At 40.2% G+C, this 22,877-nt stretch overlaps 1 protein-coding gene across 2 annotated transcripts in view; it reads right to left on the bottom strand.

The window, feature by feature from the left end:
- Window positions 1–22,877, bottom strand: part of MYO9A (myosin IXA) — a 191,141-nt gene that overhangs the window by 140,790 nt on the left and 27,474 nt on the right. For both annotated transcript variants that reach the window (XM_075045734.1, XM_075045735.1), the window contains exon 2: window positions 14,336–15,257. In XM_075045734.1, the coding sequence (XP_074901835.1) occupies window positions 14,336–15,178 (843 nt within the window). In that variant the 5' untranslated portion in view covers window positions 15,179–15,257. The remainder of the gene's footprint in view (window positions 1–14,335; window positions 15,258–22,877) is intronic.

The following is a 22,877-nucleotide window of genomic DNA, read 5'->3' as shown; positions in this document are numbered from 1 at the left end:
AGAGTAACCTCAACTCACATGATTTATAATTTCAGACGCTTTTAAGGAAAAACGTGGTGCTTTGACCTTGCTAAGCTGTAATTGCATTGTCCATCGGATGATGCATTTACTCAAGCATCCAAGTCAGTATCCACTCTGTCAATAAACCCAGGCTGATAGATTTAATTAATAACCCTGCTTGAAGACCAGGCTAACATCAATATGTTGGGGTTTTTTAAAGCATTATGTTTTCTCCCAGTTTTATTGAAATTATTTGGCTTTCCTGTAGCAGATGAAGACCAGATGTTACAGAGAGGGAAGGGCTGCACTAGCCAGAAAGAAAAACCAAGACAGCAACAGGCAGGTCGCACCCATTCATTACCCATATATTTCCCTTCTGCCATGAGGCTATTTATGTTGCATCTCTATTATTACAAATATTATAATTGTGATGCAATTCTAGAAACCACAGTTTTCTCCTTTGCTGCCCAAAGTAGAAAGCAGCACGTGAGTCAAAAGGCTTCAGCAAAGTTTCTTTGTGCTGCGTAAGCACTTTGGAAAGCTTCGCTCCCATCTTGCAGCGTTAATGCCAATATTACAGTTTGTAATCCCTCCTGAAGCAGCCCAAGCCCAGGATTAATCTAGGCTTACCAGCTCTTGGATGATACTGAGTATATTAAAAAAGAAAAGGAGTTTGTGTACAGGCACACAAGGCAATCTAGGAAGTATCACTGTGATTATTGCTAGCAAAATTAAGCATGCATCCTCATTTACGTGATTTGCAGCACAAGTGGAGGAGCTGGACTGAAGTTATTTATCATTTCAAGCAGCAGCATGATGCAAAAATGGGGAGTAAGAGTAAATCACAGGTGATTTAAGAACTGACTGGCCATATGCATGGGCAACTGAAATGGCAGATTACCTACCTTGTTGAATTTTTAGGCATACTTCACAAGCAAGGAAAGGTCTTTGAAGGTCTCTGCTCTTTCCATGATATTATTTTTTTCCTCGTTTAATGCTAATCTAAAACTTCTGCCAATAAGAGTATTCTGATTTAAAGCAAACATATGGTGGCAATTATGAGAGGATGCAGGAGCAGGTTATTCTTTGTGTTAATTTGCAGAAAAAGAAAAGCAAGGGGGAAAAATGAGCATTGTTGTGCTCTAATTGTGACACAAAAATCACTGCTCAAACCAGGGCTGTGTACGGGCAACCTATATACACTGACAACACTGCTCCAAGGACCATACTGGGAATTACAGATCATCATCCCAGTACGGACCAGCTGCTATTTTGGGGGAAATTCCTTTAAAACTGATGTAATACTTATAATTTTAAGTTAGCATTGACATCCTTTTCAACTCCCAATTACACACCTATATACTGGAGTACCATCTCCAGTTATTTGGCAGGGCCACTCATACACAACAAGCAATATATACACATTGACTTTTCATTAACAGATGCAATAATTAGCATATCAGACAAATTTCCATTGCTAATTCGTCTCCAAAATATTTTAAGTATCCACCATGCATGTGCTTTTCCATAGCAAAAAAGGGTTTACTCGTATTATCACATGCATTCTTCTGAAGCTTGAGAATTAAGTTAAAATAATACTTTTTATAAGGAGGATGCTAAGCTTCACGCCAAGCCATGACCCAGAGAAAGAAGCAGGGTTTTACTTCATTAATTATTTTGGGCTTCTATATGACACCTGCAATGCAGATTTTTTTGTGTGTATGCATTATTTATATTACATATATTATTATAGTAGATATTATTATCATATATATCATTTTGGACCTCTATATGACACCTGCAATGCAGATTTGTGTGTGTGCATGTATATATTATTATATTAATATTATATTACATATATTATTATAGTAGATATTATTATCATATATATTATTTTGGACTTCTACATGACACTTGCAATGCAGATTTGTGTGTGCATCTGCGCGTGTATATATATATATATATATATGTATGTACACACACACAATCTCCCCATACTTGCAAAATACCACCACATGTTCATGCTTTCCTCTAGCTGCTATTTGGAGAAATTAAAAATATTTACTCATTATAATTTTTCCTGGAAAGCACATCCCACTGCGTAGCAGGTCAGCTCTGCCCCACGCACATGGCAGAGCGGTGCCTGTGCTTACGGCCACTCCTCTGCTTGCTGCTGCCATCGCTGTGCCTCAATTAGCGGAGAAGCTTTTTGCAGGGTGATTACGTGCATTCATCTACCTCTGATTAACAGCTCTGGGAAAACACGCGATGGAGAGGGAATTGAGCGATCCGAAACACGGAGGCTAAAACAAAAAAGAGCAACGAAACACCAAAAAAAAAAAAAAAATTACAGGTTGGGTTTGGCAGTGTGCTGGGATTAGATCACTGCGAATCCCAGCTTAAATAAAGCTCAAACATGAATTTCCTGACTAAGGTAAAAAAAAGCCTGGCTCATATTTATGAACTGCTGGCAAGGTTACCTCTATCCCAGAGGCCTCCAAATACCAGGAAAACTCTGGCCCAGAAATGCAGAGTTCAGCCTGATAATTCAAATACATTCCTCTGAGCATCGTTCGTTCTGCAGCCGTAGCCTAGGCAATAAAGAAATAAACTCCAATACTTCCAACTTCGCATTTCTCAGAGCCTTAAATTAAACCATAGAAGTGTATTTTTAAAGCTTGCAAAGTTTATTTTCGATGAAGAAGTGGATATAAGCCTTGTAGAGAATGTTGTTTTAAGGAGGCAACCCCAAATCATCCCCAGCTCTGTTGGATGCAGCCCACTCCACCTAGATTTTGCGAACAAAAAAAAATATGGAATTTTCTATTACTCAGAACAATCTTCTGGATCTCCTTAATTAAAGGATAATGCTATTTCACAGTGACATTTGTAAGATAAGAAGAAAACCCCCAACTGAACCCCAGACTTTCCCATATGAGAGACACAGCACTACCCCTTACACCTACCAGCCTGTATTTTAAATGTTCTGAATTCAGAGAAAGTAGTAATTCTTCAAAAAAAGATTTCACATTTATTAAATCTGTTTGGTCTCTTTCTTCTTTTTTTTTTTTTCCCCCTTCTTTTTTTTCTTTTTTTGTTTCTTCTCCAAGCATGTCAGATGCTTCGCTTAAGTCCAGAAAGATTAGATCTGCTTCGTTTTGGAAAGCACTCGAGCATTGCATATTTAGGATACAGCTCCCACCCCGACCCACCACACCAAACCTTTGCTCCCCAAACCTGCCATTTCTCCAAACAATTTCCAATTTCCTCAATGATAAAGCAGATTAAAGTTTTAACATTTTGCCCTTATCTTGGATGCAAGCATTTTTTTCCACATGCTTTCATTCTCCTTCAGCATCCCTCACACGGCTCCTTGTCCAAGATTTTTCTCCCAGTTAAAAACCATAAGTAAATCTGCCTACGTTGGGACAATCAATAAATCTTTAATCTCTACCACAAAGTTGCTGCATAGGAACCCCATTTCTCTGTTCTTGTTCCCTCCTATCAAACACAGGGATATTACAGATCCGGAAAATGCTGGCAAAAAAAAAAAAAAAAGATTTTTTTTTTATTGCATCATCACCAGAAATTGCTGAACTTTTCTTTTTTTCCTCCTCCCCCCCCCCTTTTTTTTTTTTTTTTTTAATTAAAAAGTCAGCCTCATCCCCCTCAGTTTTTGGTACGCATGCCCCTTTTTCTGAGACCTGGGTTCTCCTTCTTTAAAACTTTACTTTCCTGAAAGTGGTGATGAGGGGAGAGAGCAGTTTTAAACAGAGTTTCTTACTCTAAAAAGGTCTTTTTAAATATAATTTCATTTTTTTCTCAAAATTCGTATTTTCTTAGTGTGTTGCATTAGCATTTAAGTATTTTAATAGGACTGCTTGGTAACTGCTACATTTTGTCCTGCTACCAGTCTGCCCATAACAGTATGAACTGGTCCACGTTAAATTAACCATCTTGGTAAACACAGAAGCATTGAATATGTCCAGTAATGCTTAAAATCAGAAATACTCACAATTACTTGGATGCCTACCTCTCCTATAGTGGATTATATGGTTTCCTGGTACCTTGTATAATGGAAATAACTGAGACAATTTGCTTTCATGACCATAAATAATGGTTTTCCATAACTGCCAACCATCCTGATCTGGCTTGTGCTGTGCTAAATTTTGAATTATTTTGATTCTTAAACAACACTGTACCATCTCTTCCTCTAGTCTGGCTTTACTTACAGGTGTTGGTAGGGTCAGGACTCTTGAAAACAGAAACATATCCTTTTAAAAATGCTCCGCTCTTACAGCAAAGAAGATTAAATTATTCATTTCGCGTCCAGACAGCTTTGCCACAGCTGATAAGCACCAGTGTAGGAGGATGGCAGCTCTATTACATAGACACCATTCATTTTATCAATCCTGTCATTAAGACATACCAAAAACTTTAGCTTTCATGTAGCCATAAGATGCATTTTTATGAAAATCCTTACTGGGTTAGCTGCAAGTGGTAGATCCATCCAGGTGTAAGCCAAAAACCAAGCAGCGTGCTGCTGTTCCTATAGTGCTGGCTGGAGCAAAGATAATTTATAATAGCCATCACAAGCTTCATGTAATGAAGCTGACCCCCAAAAATCACATCCAGATTTATTAGACAGAGATTGCCACCAATTTAGGAGATCCCTGAGTCACAGATGACTGAAAGTGGTGGCACTAGCAGGGAAGCATCACCCCGCCCTGCCTGACATCCTCCCAAGGACAGGATGAAGGATGAGGTGAAGCCTTCATCTGGCTGAGCACAGCCATCCTCATGGGCAAAGGAGAAGGACCTCAGTCTCCAAGGCTCTCTACAAAACAGGGCTGGTGCTTACCTACATCGTGAAGCTTCAGGGGAGCAAGCGGTGATGCACATGGGGCACCAATCGTCCCAGTGATAGAAAGCTTCGTTAATTTGTTGCTCACACTGATGCAAAATGGACATAACTTTTTCTTTTTTTAAATGCTTCATGTGTCCTAAAATAAATGATCTGCAAAATAGCAGTGCTGTTTTAAACTCAATGGAAAAAAAGATAGTCTTAAAATTCAGCTTGTCCTTTCATCTTCTCTATCTCAGCCTTTGCCCGTAAAAGTCCAAATCCCCAATCACCGCGACAAAGCCAAAGGCTCAACTGTCTGGCACGACGTTTATCCCTCATCCATCTTAATTAAGCGAATAAAAGCAAATTGCAATCGGCTGCTGCAGTAAACGCAGATCCTTTCTGCAAACACGGGAAACAATGACTTTATTTGCCTACCCCAAATTGCTGCTGTGAGCTTCAGCAAGACTTGTGCAACATGGGTTTGGGGAAGGATCACTCCATCCCCCTCTCCACTAACTTAACTTCTATATAATATTTAACCTTAGAGGCTGAACAAATTGATCATTGCTCTGGAGCGGCTATCTGCCTATGCTTTGCTATATTGCCTTCCCTTTTTTAATTGATTTCTGTTGAATTTGACAAAGCTATTTGGTCAAAGCAGGAGGCACTTGGTTAAGCTTCTTTATATCTGGCAGACACTGGGACCACAAAGAAAATGCAATCTTCTCCAAGCTGTAGAAGAGATGGTCAACACTGCTCATCCCGGCAATTCTTGGGTTTGGGCATTTTCATTGATACAACCCTAAACAATGATCGCTATTCACACCGATGCTCATGCTCTACTTGCAGTAATTAATGAATGCGTTGACTTCTCTCTTCCCATAGGAAGCATACAGGGAAATGAGGCGTACACATCTTATTGCTGCAGTGCTGTAGTTGGCTCAGGAAGTCTTCAAAGGGAACCCTGACACCCCCACACACTAAATCCACTTCAGTTTCTGCACTCCAAAAGTGCTGCAATTCAAACTAAATCCTGGTTGTAGGCAACCGACGTTGTCTGCTGCAGGACCAGATGGGAGCTCATCCGCAGCAAGACCCTGGAGGCACACACGTGGGCTCGGCACCGGCTGCTTCCCTCCGCGCAACGGCTCCCTGTTGTGCTGAACGGCTTGCTAACATATATATAGGGTGTACATGCATATATATAATGTATGCATGTATACATATCTTTAACTCCCATTAAGGTCCTTCAGTCCCTTTACAAATATGCTTGCAGATCTGTCCAGGCTCATACAGGAAAACAAAAAAGAGACAGGAGCAAGCAGCCAGCAATGTGCACATATTTTAGAAGTAACCTCTTCCTTTAGGTTTATATACATCAACAGTCACTGAAGACATTGAAAGGAAAAAAACATAAACTAATTGCTTTTTCTCTGTCTCTCCACGTTATAAAATAAGTGACAATAGCAATTCCTGAGCTATAAATAAGAAGGGAACACCTCTCACATTTGAAGACACTGAGAACAGATTCAAAAAATTTTATTTGCTGCCTTGGGAATCAGTTTGTTCCAACTCCCGGAGTGTGGTAAGATACCACCACCTTGTCATTGAGTAGACAAGAGAGGGCATTTCTCCTTGGGGCAGCAAAACAAAATGCTATCATCAGAGATGTTTAGTGGACAGCACTCACGTTTTGTCCCTGGAAGAGCCACAGGAACAGTGGAAACCATTAAAAAGCCATAATTTGTCAACTGCTACCACCAGAGCTGGGTGTAGTCCCCATCCTACAAAGGCTCCTTGTTCTCAGGCTCTTCTGTTCCCCACCAAGGACGACCATGCTGCAGCACAGCACCTATCTGACATCGACCCAGCACCCAAACCCAGCATGTAAAATCCAATACGGGTTCCCCAGCCACAAAAACAACTCAGAAGGGTCTCAGTTGGTCCTAAAAGCAAAATCTATATTTTGACTGGAAGAAGGGGGAAGAGAGAAACAAAATCCCTACTAGAGCATTAATCTTTCATTCCGTGACTAAAAAAAGACAGTGCCATATTAACTACACACATTGGGGACAAAAAGTCTGCACCTCAGTTATCAATATTAAGTCCTCATGGAAGCCTTACTGGACAGTAGCAGCATGATCTTTGATCAAAAACATTACTTATCAGAGTGCTACATTTTCATTATACTATTTGATAAATATATATAGTGAAAAAATCAAACAAAAAGCTTTCAGAAAAGAGGTCCTTCCCTTCATGCTTTATAAAACGTGCACCTTGATATTCAAGTTTAAAAAAAATAAAAGCTTAATACAAACCCAAATAACAGAAGCACTGGTGCAATAAGTCAGCGGAAGATAATAAAATGGTATTAAGGAAGACAATTGTTCTCTAATACCGTATAATGCTGAGCATCATCTGGGTTTGCTATGGTTGCATGCAAGCATGAATACATGGTCCCTGCTCAGGTCAGACTCAGGGTTATATTGTACAGCTATATAGATAAATATCTATACAATCTAGGTATCCAGATATCTAAGAGTCCATAAAGTCTGGATATCAAGGAGTCCCTAAAGTTGAGATCCAGATATCTATAAAATCTAGATCTAGATATACATCAATAGAGGAAAAAGCAAAACCCTAAACGATCAGTGAAAGAAAACTAAAGAAAAGGATAAAAATGGAAGGGTATGAATGAGAATGAATGGCAAAACAAAACAACTCCACCAAGAAGAGATGGCAAGGAGGGAGGGAAAAAAGATGGGATGCTTGGATGTGTAGGTTCAATAAAATGCTCTTTGTAAGGCAAGTGCTCCACCCAGCAAAAGCAGGGTTTTATTTAGCATTTCCCTCCTGGAAACAAAATAGCTGCTAATTCTTAAGGGTGAAGAAAAAGGCAGCTTCACATAAACCTGCTTTAATAACTAATCCATTTTCCTGCAGTCATCACAGGTCAGAAATAACAATTTTTGTCATTCAAGCATAATAAGCTGGACTTTGGTGTAACCAAAGAACTACTTGCTGAAGGTAGCAAATAATGAAAAATAATAATATTAAACTCAGCTACCGATACAGACAATCTGGATATTGCAGGAAGACTCTAAAATGAAAATATTGAATAATTCAGCATCAGAGAAATGGATGAACAAGACACTATTTGATACAGAGCTTGAAACTGTAAAATATCCCCAGCTGAAGAATAACAGCATTTTGAAAGCGCTGGTGAAAAGCATTTGGTGCATGAGCCTTGCTGTATGACTCCTTTGTGTCACTGCTGCCGGCGGAGGCCTGCACAAATTCTTCCCACATTAGGCATCATCTGTATAATCTCTGTGCGCTGCTCCCTCTCTAACCTTTCCATGCACTGGGGAGGGAAGAACGCAAGGCGAAAAAATCCTGGCTGCTGCATTTAACACCTACCCCAAACTCAGACCACACAGGAGATGAATAATAATTTTTTATATTATAGATTAAAAATGATCAGAAGTGAGTAATGAGCAGAATAACGAGTCTTCTCTCTCCCCTTCATATAAATCCATTTTTCAGATATAACACCTCTAGAGCCACATGACACAACCTAATTAATTTAAAATCAGTTTATTGGAAACTGAATGTCATGAACTAAATCAGATTTATTTTTTTTTAACGTCCATTTTAATGAAATTTGTTACCTCCCATTAATACTGTATCAAGCAGGAAAAAAAAATTATTATACTCAAAGTTTACCTCCCAATAATACTGTTCCAAGTAAAAATATGAATATGTTGGATTTGATAATGCCTTTTCTCACAGAGAAATAATTGCACCATAATTTGCAGTATACAAACAGCATCACCTTATCCTGGCTATGCACTGCAGGAGTTAACAGGGTGGGATCTACCAGCTGAGCTGGATCCTACCTGGGATTACTACAGGTCTTGCATGCATCCAGCCAAATTGCTTGGGAAAAGCAGTGGAGGATGAATGCACATTTAGCTTTAGCATCTCCATGTTGTCCAATGCTACTCGAATATACTGAAAGTCCAGGACATGCTCGATTCTTCTAGTTAATTGATTTTTTTTTTAACTCCGCTCAATAGCTCTTTGTTTCGCTCTGGAAACATTCAGCAGCATCTACTGAAATTTTGGCAGCACAGTATCATTTTCACTCGCACCTAACAGCGGCCAGCTCTTCAGCTGCTGCTGCGGGAGCTTAATTCAGCTCGGTAAAAGGAGGGAAGGAAGCTGTACATTATCATGGCAGAGTCCTATAAAATAAAATTCAGTATCTTCTAGTTGCTGCTCACATTTTCCTCTAACAATCAGGATTTAAAAAAAAAAAAGAGAAAAATAACAGTTTTTAGACTTCTAGACCTTAAGATTAAGACTGTAACTTCCCCGTACAAGCAAACCACACATATTGTGTAATATTGCTCCAGAAATCAAAAAGCAATTCCAGTTGCTGTTCCCAAGTTTTCTATGCAAACCACCACCTATTGGGAATGCAAATAGCATTGCCACCACTACAAAAGGCTAGCTGCAATTTTTTCAAAAGCAATTCAAGCAATCAACTCCTTTTTTTCCAGCATAGATGCTGCAGATGCACATCAGCTGTGAAAGACAGCAACAGCTACCCTCCACCACCAACACTGTGTTCCTCAGCCTGTCACAGAAACATTTCTTTTTGCTATTTGCCCCCCCTCCCCCCCAAGCAGTTGAGAAATCCCCACTGGGACATTTGAAGATGCATGTAAACAGCTGCTTAGAAAACATGTCTGGTTTTTGCAGTTGCCATCGCAGTACTTCTTGTGACAAATGAGATGTTGAGAAAGTTACGGATAATAAAACGATCCAGTGCAGACTCCTTTAGATCTAGACTCATCTGATACCTGTCTGGGGACCTTCAGGCACACCAGAGCCAGGGACAAATTTGCTACTTTTGCATTTTTGCTGAGAATTGGGGGGGGGGGGAAGAAACATGATGTCATAAATTAACTTGCATTCAAACCTCCCCAGGGAAGCTGAAGCATGGTTTATGTTTGGCTTTGCATGGAACGGAGGAGGATGCTCACATGCTGCATCGTGCACTGACACAGGGTGATGATCCCAGGGAGGGGTGGGGAGCAGCACATCAACATCCCACCCCTAAAGGTTTATGTCTATGAAAACAAGCTGGGCTTCCAATATAAAGTTCATCTGGATGTTTCTAGCTAATCTAATTAAAGAGAAAACAGGGTCTTAAAATACTATCCGAAGTTCACATGAACAAGCTACCTACCCATGGGGTAAAACAGCCCTGTGACTAAAGCACACTTCTCCAGGTAGACCACTAATTGAATCAGAGAATGGTTTGGGTTGGAAGTGACCTTCAAAGATCATCTATTCCAACTGCCCTGCCATGGGCAGGGACATCTTACACTAGATCAGCTTGTTCAACCTGTCCAACCTGACCCTGAAGACTTCCAACGATGGGGCATCCACAACTCCTCTGGGCAACCTCTTCCAGTATCTCACAACCCTTCATTAGACATCCTGTGATAATGACTTTTGGTGGTTTTTTTTTAGAGCAAACCTTTAATTGTGGCTTTCGGAATTAGAAATGAAGTAGAAACACTTCATGGTCTGCATAAGTTGCCTATAGGAAGCTCCTCCTATTCCCCTCTCCGAAAAAAAGTGCAATTGTTGAAGTAAAGCATTTGCCTGACTGGCACGCTTCCTTGATGCTTTCTTAAATAATATCAGGGTTGGCATCTAAATGAAAGACAAACTGCCTACGTGGCAGCAAAGCTACTCACTCTGGGTCCCTGATGGAGCATCAAGCTGAACATAATGAAGAATTTAACCTAAAGTATTGCATGAAGTCTATCAGAAACAGAACGGAATTGCAGCACATGCAACTCTTCCTCTGGTAACACATAAAATCATTTGAGAAGCTCAGTCTTGAAACTGAATAGCCAGGCAGCAAAATTTTGGTAAGCTCACCTCTACAGATACCCTGCTGAAAAAGCAATCTTCTATAGGGAAACACGTGCTTTATAAGAAAAGAGGGGAAAATACAGAAAAAAACATAAGGAAAATCACCTTTTTAAACCAATTGGGACCTTGTTATGAGAAAAATAAGTACAGTCTTTAAGTAATATCATTTATCACAAATAAGTAATATATAAATATGTAAATATTTTATAATATCATTTATTACAAAACAAAAAAGGCCTATTGCAACCACTCCAAGGAGCACCACTACAAAAAAGCTTGCCTATTAAATCCCATTGCAGGAAAAAGAAAATCCATAGGACCTATGTCAAAGACACCTTTTAAAGGACATGCTTGGTTTCAGTACACACCTCTAACTACAGTCACTGCTACATACAGCTACTGGATGATATTACTGTGTTTGGATGGCAGTAACAGGTTGCCTTGACAGCTGTCCCCAAAAATGCAATTTGGACAAGGCTCACAGGAATCTCGTGCAACAAAAAAAATTCACAAACAATGCCCTGAAGCTATTCAAAAAAAGGTAAATTAAGAAAACATTGACGCTGGGGAAAAAAAAAAAAATAAAAAAATCTTAATTTTGCTCCACTTCCGCTCCTGCCATGTGAACGCGACTGCAAAGGCATTCTCAGGATCAGGTGGTTCGATGCAAACGCTCATGCTACCAGCAATGCTTTGCAAGCAGGGAAAGAAAAAGAGATTAATGGGTCCAAGTAAACTCTTATTTGCTGTGCTCCATTCCCCAAATCAGAAGTCGCAGCATGAAAAGTTATGTCACTGCCTTCTACAAGACAAGCCTAAGCTGAATGTAATTTAATTTTAAATATGCAGAGGGAAAACAAGGGGATCAAAGAAGGTGTCTGGAGGAGGGAAGAAGAATGAAGAAGAAGAGGAAAAAAAATACACAAGTTTGGTATCTAAACTTACAGAGAAGTGAAAAGTGTGTTTCAACCACAAATGCAAGGAATCAAAAGGTCAAATCTGCAAATGGGTGGCAGGGTAACACAACCCTTTAAAACAGATCTTCTCTGAAGATCCCTTTTTTAGGAAATTTTAGGAAGGGAAGGAAAAGCAGAAGTATGCACATTTTATCTTTAAAAGCCTGCATGATTTGTGGCTATTTGGGACTGGCGCTGGCAGAGCAGGAGAAATTCTGGATTACCCTCACTTTCTCCAAGAGACCTGGAGGCAGCTAGGGAAGCACAACAGCAGCCGTCCAGCTGCCAGAGTGAAGGAATGCAAACTTCTGTTCCAAAAGCAAAAGAAATAACAGATATGATTCAGATTTTTTTTCCCCCTTAAAAACAGCTGCAGATCTTGCGAAAGGAAAGCAAAGAGGCTTAGTGCATCCCTCCCCTGTACCTAATCCCAACATACGCAACAGTCCCTGGGAAGAAGTAAGTGGCCATCACCAAAGCAGCATTACGAGTAAACTGTTTGCACTGCTGCCCTCCATCCAAGAACCAAGCAAGTAGATTTAAACTTCAGGTCCTGAAACACGGGGGTAACAACAGGGATCCTGATAACCACAGATCTTCAAATTGCACCATCCTGAAATTGCTTGCACCCTCTCTGTGTGTTCGATAGCATAAAATAACAGGAAGCAGAGGAAGAAAAGCAAAGAAATGTGCAGTTCATGGGCATCCTCTATTTTTTGCCTCCAGACACAAGCTTGTTTGACTATAAGTAATGACTGTAAGTCTGTGTTTGGGGGGGAAAAAAAAAAAAAGAAGATTTAATCTTTCAAGTAGGTGGAACAGTTCATTTATTTAAGAGACTGCATCAGTGGATTGAATGATGCTCGGGCAGTTTTGGAACTGGACTATTTTATCTATTCCTGAAAAAAGTAGAATTTAAGAAAAAAACAATTCCCAAAGCTTCCTTTTAACTTCTCTTTCACAGAGATCTCTCTTCTCCACCCATGGAAATCTAAGCTAGACAGAGATGCTCTCTCTGACACTACTTAACGGAACTATAAAGTGGACCTTGGTTCAACAAGATACGTTAAAAAGCATGCCAAAAACCAAACAGGCATGCAAATGTTTCAAATAAATAACAAGATTGGACGTGGAATACAATTGTTTTCATACCTGTTTTCTTAAAATTAATGTGGTCGCCTAATTGGGTCACCACAGTAACAACCATTAACTACAGACTATCGGAGCCTGGTCTGGTATTTTCTGATCGACTCCGGCAAGAAACAGCTCTGTAATGTCTTGCACAACAGGAGAAAAACTGGCAAGTGCAAGAACAGGGAGTCCACTTGCCTGTGTGCTTTAAAAGAATTAACACACAGTTTCATGCAGATTGTCAAAAAAAAAAAAAAAAAGCCTTTTTAATTTCTTTACCTTCAGTTTGTTACACAGCTTTGCTGCTTTTCAGGGCAAAGCCCATCCTAAATGACTTTATGATTTTCTAACTCCAGATTAAATTAGCTCAGCCCATTCTACCTGACAGGAAAACATGAAAAAACTTGTTGGCTTTGCAAAATGAAGCTGTTCACTTATCCTTAGCTGAGACATCCATGAGCACATCCCAGTCTTCTGCTGGTAGCTGAAGCTGACCCAAGTCCTCAGACTCATTAATGAAACATAGACACAGAGAATAGATATCTTTGCAACTGCCAAAAACCCCTTTCAAAATAGAAAACAAATCCCCCCAAATCCACGAGTTTTACTATCCTTTATTTGAAGCCACTTTTTATTTTAAGAGAAGAAAACGCAGCCATCAAGCCACCTCTCCGTACTGTGGCTTCGAAGAAAAACTACAGCACAGCTGAAGCTGATGCTCACATCACCCACGTGCAGACAGGCTTTAACAAACAAAACTATTTAACAAGCAAAATTGGCAATTCTAAGGAAAACCATTTCAAAGAGTTTTGGCAATCTAAAGGCAAATTGATTAATGAATGCTTGTATCCCTCTTTAGAGTTTCATATATGCAAAGTTAATGGTACAATTCATCTTATCTCCTTCCATACACAGGAAAAGTCCTCATAAAGTAACTAAACGCACCATCCAAATCAAGTACTTACGATTAAAAAATAAAATTTTGACCATGAACATTCCCTTTGATCTCTTCCCCAGCTCAATGAAGTTGAGGGCACAGAAACTCCATAAATACAACACTATCAATATACTATGTACAATGAATTCTCTTTTCAATGTACTATAAAGAAAGGCTACCGATAATTCAAGAAAGGCTTTTACATTTCCATTTGCAAACTGAAAACTCACTGAGATATACCAGTATTACGAAACACTTGAGTGAAAACAAAACATTAATAAATTTGTCAGAAAGCCATTTGCTGTACTCCTATTCTTCCTTTTTTTTGAAGCAGGTAGTATTCCATAGGCAGAAACACAGCCTTCTGTTATTGCTAACACTGTTGTAACTTTATTATCAGCATTTAGCAGATAACCCCAAACTAGTGTCATAATAAAACCCCAACTACTTGCAGGGGTTTTTTTTCACCGTTAAAAAGTTTCCACACTACTATAGTTTTCATCTTACCTCAAGCACTGGTCCAGCTCCAAGAATAATCTGTTCTACTCCGCTGGCAAATCCCTTCTGGCTGAGGGCAGTGAGGTGATGAATCAGAAAGTTGGTGCTCTGTGTCTTTCCCGACCCGCTCTCTCCCGAAATCACGATGCACTGGTTCTTCCTCCGCTGAAGCATGGCGTGGTAAGCCACGTCTGCCACAGCGTAAATATGGGGCTCCAGCTTTCCCAGCTGATGGTTATCATACATCTTGACATACTTGGGGTTATAAATAGGTAGAAACTTGAATGGATTAATAACAATGAGGATGCTGCCTACATAGGTGTAGATTTTTTCTTGCTTGAAGCGGTTTCTGAGATTTTCCAGGAGCGTTTTCTCGTTCAAGTCCGGCAGGCTGCACAAGTCATCGTAGTCCTTCTGCTGCGGCTGGGGAAGGAAGCCGCGCTCCACCATCCTGCGACGCTCCTCCGTCACCCGCAGCCAGGACTGGAGGCTCCCATAGTGAATGGAGCCGTCCAGGTTCTTCTCTCGCAGGAGGAAGCGATAATCCTCGCCACTGATGCGGTTCTCCAGGGCCATGCGAGGCCACAGCATCATGCGCTGGACTGGGCAGTCTGTAGGGTTGAGGATCCATTCCTCCCCACCAAACTCCTTCACTTCGGCAAGGACGTAACATTTTGTTTTCTCGAGCTGAAGTTTATTAATGAGTGAATCAATCACCTCTGCGGCCGTGGACGTTTTCCTGGCGGTGATGGGGCAGTAGATAGTCCCTTCTGCGATGCTCCCAGGGTATATGTGCAGCGTGTACTCGCTATCCTCAAAGCGTCGTCTTCCTCCAACATCATTTACACTCATATTGGATCCTTTCCCATCAGTACCTGCGCCGCATAGTCAGGACCATCCTATATCTTGTCAGGTCATCATGTTAGCAATGCTAAAAAAAAAAAAAAGCAAAACAAAATAGGTTAGGTGTTTTATCTTGGCAGGGGTCCTTGAAAAACATTGATGTGCACCATGAGATGCAATGAAGCAACTCAAGTGATGGTACCAATCGCCTTAAAGAAAGCAAATTATGATTCCCAACCGACATCTGAAAAGACAGCAGCGTTTTCATACACCAAAGCTGTAATAAATAAAGGTATTTAACACACAAACACTACCCATACCTCAGGCTCCTCTCTACTCAGACATAACTACCCACAGCACCTCAAGCTTTTACTAATTTTTCCCTGACTCTGAAGCAGCAAAGATTCAAAAAGACCCTCTGATTTTCAGTGTATTTTACAGAGAATAAAATCAGTATTTTGTGAGCAACATACCAGACAGCCTGCTGAATCAATAGTGGCATTCTCCTCATGTCAGAAGTTGCTAGAGCCTTATTGCTTAATATTACCAAATAACTTATTTAAGAGTTAGTGCCTCTATTTCTATGTTTGCATACTTCATGCCAACTTAGGGAAAGCATCATTCAGCTAACCATAACTTTGGAAAACACCCCTTGACCTTCCTGACACTAACTTACCCATACATCTAAATTACATATTTTCTAGATGTTGTTAGGAGAACTAAACCTTTTGAGATTCTGAACAGCTGCATAAAATGCTAACTTAAAAAAAAACCAAAAACTTAAAATATCACCTTAAAGGCATACTCCAACCAAAAGGAAAATGCCACCTTTGTGATAGAATCATTGAATCATTTAGGTTGGAAAAGACCTTTAAGATCATCGAGTCCAACCATTAACCTAACACTGCCAAGTCCACCACTAAACCATGGCCCTAAGTGCCACATCTACATGTCTTTTAATACCTCCAGGGATGGTGACTCCACCACTTCCCTGGGCAGCCTGTTCCAATGCTTGACAACCCTCTCGGTGAAGAAATTTTTTCTAATATACCATCTAAACCTCCCCTGGAGCAACTGGAGGCCGTTTCCTCTTGTCAATTCAAAGGCCTTTCTGAGCAATGTTCAAAATGAATCCTGAAACACAGTAATTCACCTAGTCACAAGTATAAAAAAAAATTTAATTAATCAGTGGTCACAAGCTCCAAGTTCCCTCACATTGTAAAGGGGCACGTGACTCCTGCAGCAGCGCCCATCCAAGAGCACATACTGCTAATACACCCAATGCTTTGCTCCGACACTCCTGGGATGAGGACCTTGTATTGACATTATTATCCCTTGTATTGACATTATCCCACAGTCCTGTGCTGGTGAACAGCAGATAAACTCCTTTGTCTTCCTGCCCAGGAGATTTTCAACCCATTGGGATTCAAACAGTAACACTCTTCCACCCACAAAGTCAATCTTTTTCAGAGATGTCCATATTGGACATATCATCAGATATGAAGTATTACAGCCAACTCACTCGTACAAACTCACTTTTTATTTCTCTTGTACTGCTTAAAAAACACAGAACACAAATCTCTGGCACTGAAACATCAAATGCACAGGTAATTTCTCAAACTTAATCACTACAAGACGACAACACCCTACCACCAGCCCCAAATGAAAGCAATTCCAGAGTTAGTGGTCCTCAGTTCTCCAATTAGTCCTAACAAACTCAAAACTCCCTCCGAAGATGTTAAGAGTTATTCTAATATAAAGACAAAGTTAACTACAAAGAAATGCAGAGGACCCTCAGAGCCAGGATCTGGGCAATGAAGTGGCAGGTGACACAATACATATAAAAGTTTACATGATGCTCGTCCTAACATTACATATAATGTTGAGCTTTTCCTTGAGCACTGCCCCACAGGAGCAAGACCTCATGACTATGACAGTTCCCTGACGGCATCGACAAAATGCTCAAGAATGGTCAAAAACATGAGGTCAAAACCCATGTCAGGTTTAGGGAGCTCCTGAGCTTCAGATATTCAATGTCAGGAAGAGTAGTCAGAATAAGCATTTCACGTGGTTGTCCTGTCCTTGCACTCCTCCCCAAGTACCCAGATCCAAGACCTTCAGTCCAAGCACAGCCACCCTCATCATCTACATCCAGGCAAGGATAGGACTTGGAGATTTGTTTCATTTACTACAAAATCTCGGAGGTCCTCAAATGAAAAGCATTATTTTATGTTGTATTGTTTCTCGCTCCAATATTTCATTAAATATATTATCCCCAGCCACACGCTATTCAAAGCAAAGAAATTATTATGTCACAGTGAAATACATCTGGCAGGGATTCACAGTGCATTGCTTGGTAGCAGGACATATATTATATACTGGGAAGCGCTCCAGCTGCTTTCCTATAGCTTTAGTATACGCACAGATGCAACAGGGATGATGTCAGTTAAGTGCTGGGTTAGGCTTTCTTTGTCTAGCTCTATGACTCCAGCATCAGCTTTTCTTCAAGAAGGGAAAAAAAACCCACCACACTTAAACTAGATAATTCCTCATCGAGATTTTACTTCAAAGCTTATGACAAGAGCACTGGCTATTTTTATTCAAGTTATCAGAGTGTATCAAAGACTGCTGACTCACATGAGAACTGCAAACAGGGCTTTAAGTTGGTTACCTTGACCAAACCAACCTTCCCTTCTACCTCCTCCCTCCTGTCAAATACATGCACGTTCAATAAATCCTCTGTAAAGCATCAGGCCACTCTACCCAACCTACCCAAAAGCTTTCCTCACTTCTCTATAGATGCTTATTCTGCACAGACTCGGTAGAAAAACAAAGATCTGTGTCTTCTTCATCCAAACAACTTGAATCCAGCAGAACTGCAAGCCAAGCATGAACCCCATGGAGATGTTAAAAGCCCCAGTAACTGAGAACGCAGAAGAGCCAAGTCCCCCCCAAAACCACTCAAACACCAGAAGCTTCCACTAATGACTAAGAAATTTAGCAAGGTCAGAAAGCAAAGAGGTGTTAATTTAAGCCTTATAAATCACAGGAGGCGTGCCACAGGATTTGTTTTTATTAACGCTAAACATGTCTTGGAGTATTATGTTGGGTCAAAGAAACGTTAATGAAGATAATTGCTTGTGGTCTCCCAACCACTGATGCACATGAGCCTGGCTCTGCTCAACATCAAACACGTCTCTTGCAGACAGTCAGTTTCCAAAGTATTTTGGAGAAAATATTGCAATGAAATATGTGTAATTAGGTAATTAGCATATGTCAGGGAGAAAGGCTCTTCTAATGACAACTGTTCAAGCAGGCTGTTGAATTAGCTTTTACATGACTTTTAAAATTAACAATATTTTTGCATTTAGATACAAAAAATTAAATAGGAACATGAAAAGAGCAAAACAGAGTAAGTATTTTGCAACCCACTAATACTTGCTCTATGCACTATTTTAATTAAAGGCATTTTGCATTGCTACATGCTTACGTTTAAATGAGAATTTGATGCTACATCTAAGTCATTTATATAGGCTTATGGAAAAGAAAAGTTAGTGTTGTAATGTAAGGGGATGCTTGTCTCTGTACCCAAGTGGCAGATTATAAGTTGACCTGACTTTACCACCAAGCTATCGTTCAGCTGCTTCACTCATGTACTGGCTTTGGCAAGGATGAAGGCAGCAGTAACGGGATGCTGATCCCACAGGAGAGGGAAACCCAGAGGATACATCAGACCTCAGAGGTCAGAAATAATTGCAAACTCCTGTGAATGCTCTGGCCAAAATTTATGGACTATGCATGCCTGTAAAAGGAAGAATTTATGATGTTTTAAGCCAATATACTTTCAGCCTAATATTTGCTGTATCCTTTTCCATTTTCTGCATCTGAATGAAGATTCTTACTCAAATTGACCCCTGCACGCTGATTTTGCTCAACTTTACGATCATAACATAATTCTATTTGCAATGTAAAAAGCATGATCTCCAAACAAACATGAGGTTAGGCCTTTATAAAAATCGCAATAATAATCTGATTACCAGCAGGTTGACAGAAAAAGCATACTAAGATTATGGCTGTCAACTAGGCTTTGTGCATACACTAAACTTGTAAATAGTGGTTTACTTTTACATTATATGCAATCTTTTACTAGTTGACCACAGTTCAATATACGTAAACATTGGTAGCAAATGCGCTTTCTCAAATTAAACATATATATGACTGCATATAGTGACCACCCTTGCATTGGGGCTGCATTTTTTAGCAAGTGATATTCTGTAAGCGATATCAAACAAATGAGGATGCTCCAATTACCTTCAGAAAGGTATCTGAAATGGAGGCTTTCAGTCATGCAATTTTTTTCCATTCAGAAAGACCAATCTCAGTATTTTCATTTTCAGGGACAGCGTAAGCAACATGTGGCAAAAATCCAAAATAAACCATCCACTGGAAGCATCAGTACCCGTCATAAATAATCTGTGACAGCTAAAGCCTGAAATCATGGACAGAGTTTGCCAAATATTGGATGATTTGGAAAAAATAGAGATTAGTGTCAGCAGTGAGGCTGCTAAAGGGGCAATTCTGGAAGCAAAGTTCACTTGGTTTTATTATAACATCCCATAACCCAGACAAGGGACTACGAAAATAGTGAAGCCTTCTTCCCGTTCCTAATCCTCAGGCAATCATAACAGGCTCAGTTGCTCAAGACAGTCTGGATTTAACCATCCACTGGTATGTCAAAATGCATACCATGTGGGACAGAAATTCCTGAAATAGATAAACTTAAAAAAATATGATAAAGAAATGGCCCATTTAAACACACTTCACTGCTCAATATGAATATATCAGCACAAGAGGTCTCTGAATTTCTCCTCTGCAGCAGCAAATAGCCTTGTGCCACTGGTACCCAAAATAACACCCCCACGACATCAAAACTGATGCCAGACTGACACGTGTGACAGCTGATGCTGTAAAAACTACCACATCCTAGACAGGCAGAAAAGCCCATGTAGATACTCAACATCTTGGTTATTATTGCACAGTTTTATATGTCAGTTCATTTGATCATCTATATAATGCTTAACTCTCTCCTTTTTATCTTCTTTCCCCCTTCTGTGCTCACCATATTTTTCTCTCCCCACTGCTGCTGATGGGAGAGAAACGTCATTATCATTTCTTAATCATCTACATCAGTCTGTCTGAAAGAACCTTGTGGTGCAAGTGCAGGAGGTGGTGCTACCTAAAATGCAGATTTATGAACCCATAAATGGGTCCCCTTTATTGGGAAGGCAGAAGATGCAAAGGGGACTGTTTTGCAGTAAAATTGCATGCAAAATTTCTATAAAGTTAGTTTTGCCCAAAAGAATGAAACCTCTAATGCAGGAAAAGTGATATTTGTGTTATAGTGATCATAGAATGGTTTGAGTTGTAAGAAACCTTTAAAAGGTCACCTAGTCCAACCTTCCTGTGATAATCGCAATTCAAATTTACTTCTTCAAAAGCAATGATAAGCTTGGATGGGGGGGAAAAAAACCATCGGCACTCCAAGATTGCCCGTATACAGAAGAAAGGTCTTTTGGATAAATATCAGAGTAGTTTATTTGGACTGAAGCACCAAAGCAAGATGCCAATGTAGTGAGATGACCTAAATTAGAACAAAAACCAAAAGCAGCAGCAGAGACACACTTGCAGATGCTTGGCAGCGCTAGGAGTCCCTGTTGGACCTGGCGCAACGGGGTGCCAATACACAACCGAAAGGCAACCCCTGCAGGCACCAAACCACCCATCTCCTGTGACAGCGAGGACAACCATGCAATGGCAGTAGCATCCCAACTACACATTTTACTGCTTTGGTGGTTTCTTTCCTCTCCCCTTAAAATTTTCCATTTGGTCCCAATTCTGTAATCAAGAATTCTTCTCCCTTGCTAAATCTGCTTCATTTTGCTCAGAGTTCAAAGCAAACGTAGGTGAACCTAAAAATCTGGTGTTCCTTCACTTCCTGCAAACCCAAATGATTTTTCAGATAAACCTTCCTGAGATCCCCAATCCAAGTCAGATTTGTAAATTGGATTTTGCTGTTATTGTCAAGAGTCATAATAAAAGGATAAACCACACTTGGCCAGTGTTTACCACCGTGCCTCTGGCAGGGGGGAATATTTCTGCAAGTAGGGCTAATCCCATGCTGTCATGCCTGTACAGCCAGAGATGTCTACTCAGCTTCTGATGAGGATTCCCAGAATATAAAAGAAGTTGTGAATACACAGCTCAAACTATTTAAATTATTCCCAAAGATGTATAGTTGCCCACACTAAGTGTAACCTAAGATAGGTTGCAAGCTTTTTCTAAGTTGTTCCCAAGCTCACCAGCTTCTCCTGTGGCTTGAAAAATTGAGAAAAGTCATATCAGGCTATTTTTTCCTGTATTTTTCATTTTTATTCAGCACTTGAAGCAACTCTATCAGCTTCTCGTCTATTCACTTCTATACTAGAGGATGAGACTTGCGTTTCAGCTTGTTACGTGGAAGCTTCTTGCTGTGCACTGGAGGTTGTCTTCTCTTGCAGAGATGGGGTCTGTTTACTCGTACTTTAATTTTACATTTCTTGCTAGTTAAGAAGCCCATGGATACATAAAGCACCTCAATAGATGAAAATCTCTTCCAGAGCCTGGAATTACCCCATGTCTTGAGGTTTTGCTATTCCCCCTGCCATCTAACAACTGCTCAATGGTTCCTCCTCTTCTAGCAGCTGGAAGACAGGCAAGGATGCTGCTATCCATTCATCACACTCTTGCTGATGCATCTCATGTGGATATCTGTCAGCTTCTACCAGACCTTTTAGCTGAGACAAAAGGAAATTGGGAAGAAGAAAAAAAAAAAAAAAAACACCACACAAAAAAAAAATTACAGGAAAAGCTGTTGCAAAACGTATTACCCCTAGAAGCCATTGCAAACAGTTCTGACAAACAAGGAACTGAATTAGGATGTGAATAATAACACAATCACTTACTCTTCCCCGTAAGGTCAAAGCACCTTCTGTGCAGAGAATGAATCAACGTCCGAGGAATTAAATCAGGGATATGCGATGAACAAAGCTCTTGTCTGCAGGATTCCTGCCTCATTGGCTGGAGATGCTACCATTGGCATTGATGAGGGCAAAAAAAAAGTGAAAATAAAAAAAGGGACTACAGGAAGGCTCAGTGAGGTCTTGCTATTGAGGCAACTGAATAGAAGAAGTGATTTCCATCTTCGCTTCCATCACAGCTTTTCTGCGTGATGCTGGGAGACCCCAAAAAAATGGTGCAAACATCTTGCCCTGGACTGTTCCTCTTTCTTGAGCTCCTGATTTGAGTCACTGCATCTTGATTTCTGGAAGCGCTACCGGTCTCCCAAAATGTGCACTCTACACATAAAGAGCAGCAGTGGTGTTGAAGTATTAAAATAATCAGATTTTTTCATGGTACTCACTGAACAGTCAGCACTTGGAAGTTAATTCTCTCCATGTCCTGGAGATTCATTGATGAAACATCATCAGAGTAAGCAAGGATGCAAGAAATGCAGGGTACTTAGCAAAAAACACAGCATCATTAAAAGCTTCATTCTGACAAACAAGGACTGGTAATGAAGCCCATATCAAGCACCATGTCCTCCAGCTACTCCCTTAGCTTTTTTTGCCAGAAACAAACAACAAAAAAAACCCCAATCAAACAGAAAAAA

The sequence above is a fragment of the Buteo buteo genome, chromosome 13, assembly GCF_964188355.1.
Source record: "Buteo buteo chromosome 13, bButBut1.hap1.1, whole genome shotgun sequence".
NCBI lineage: Eukaryota > Metazoa > Chordata > Aves > Accipitriformes > Accipitridae > Buteo > Buteo buteo.
This window is presented reverse-complemented; position numbering and strand designations above follow the sequence as displayed.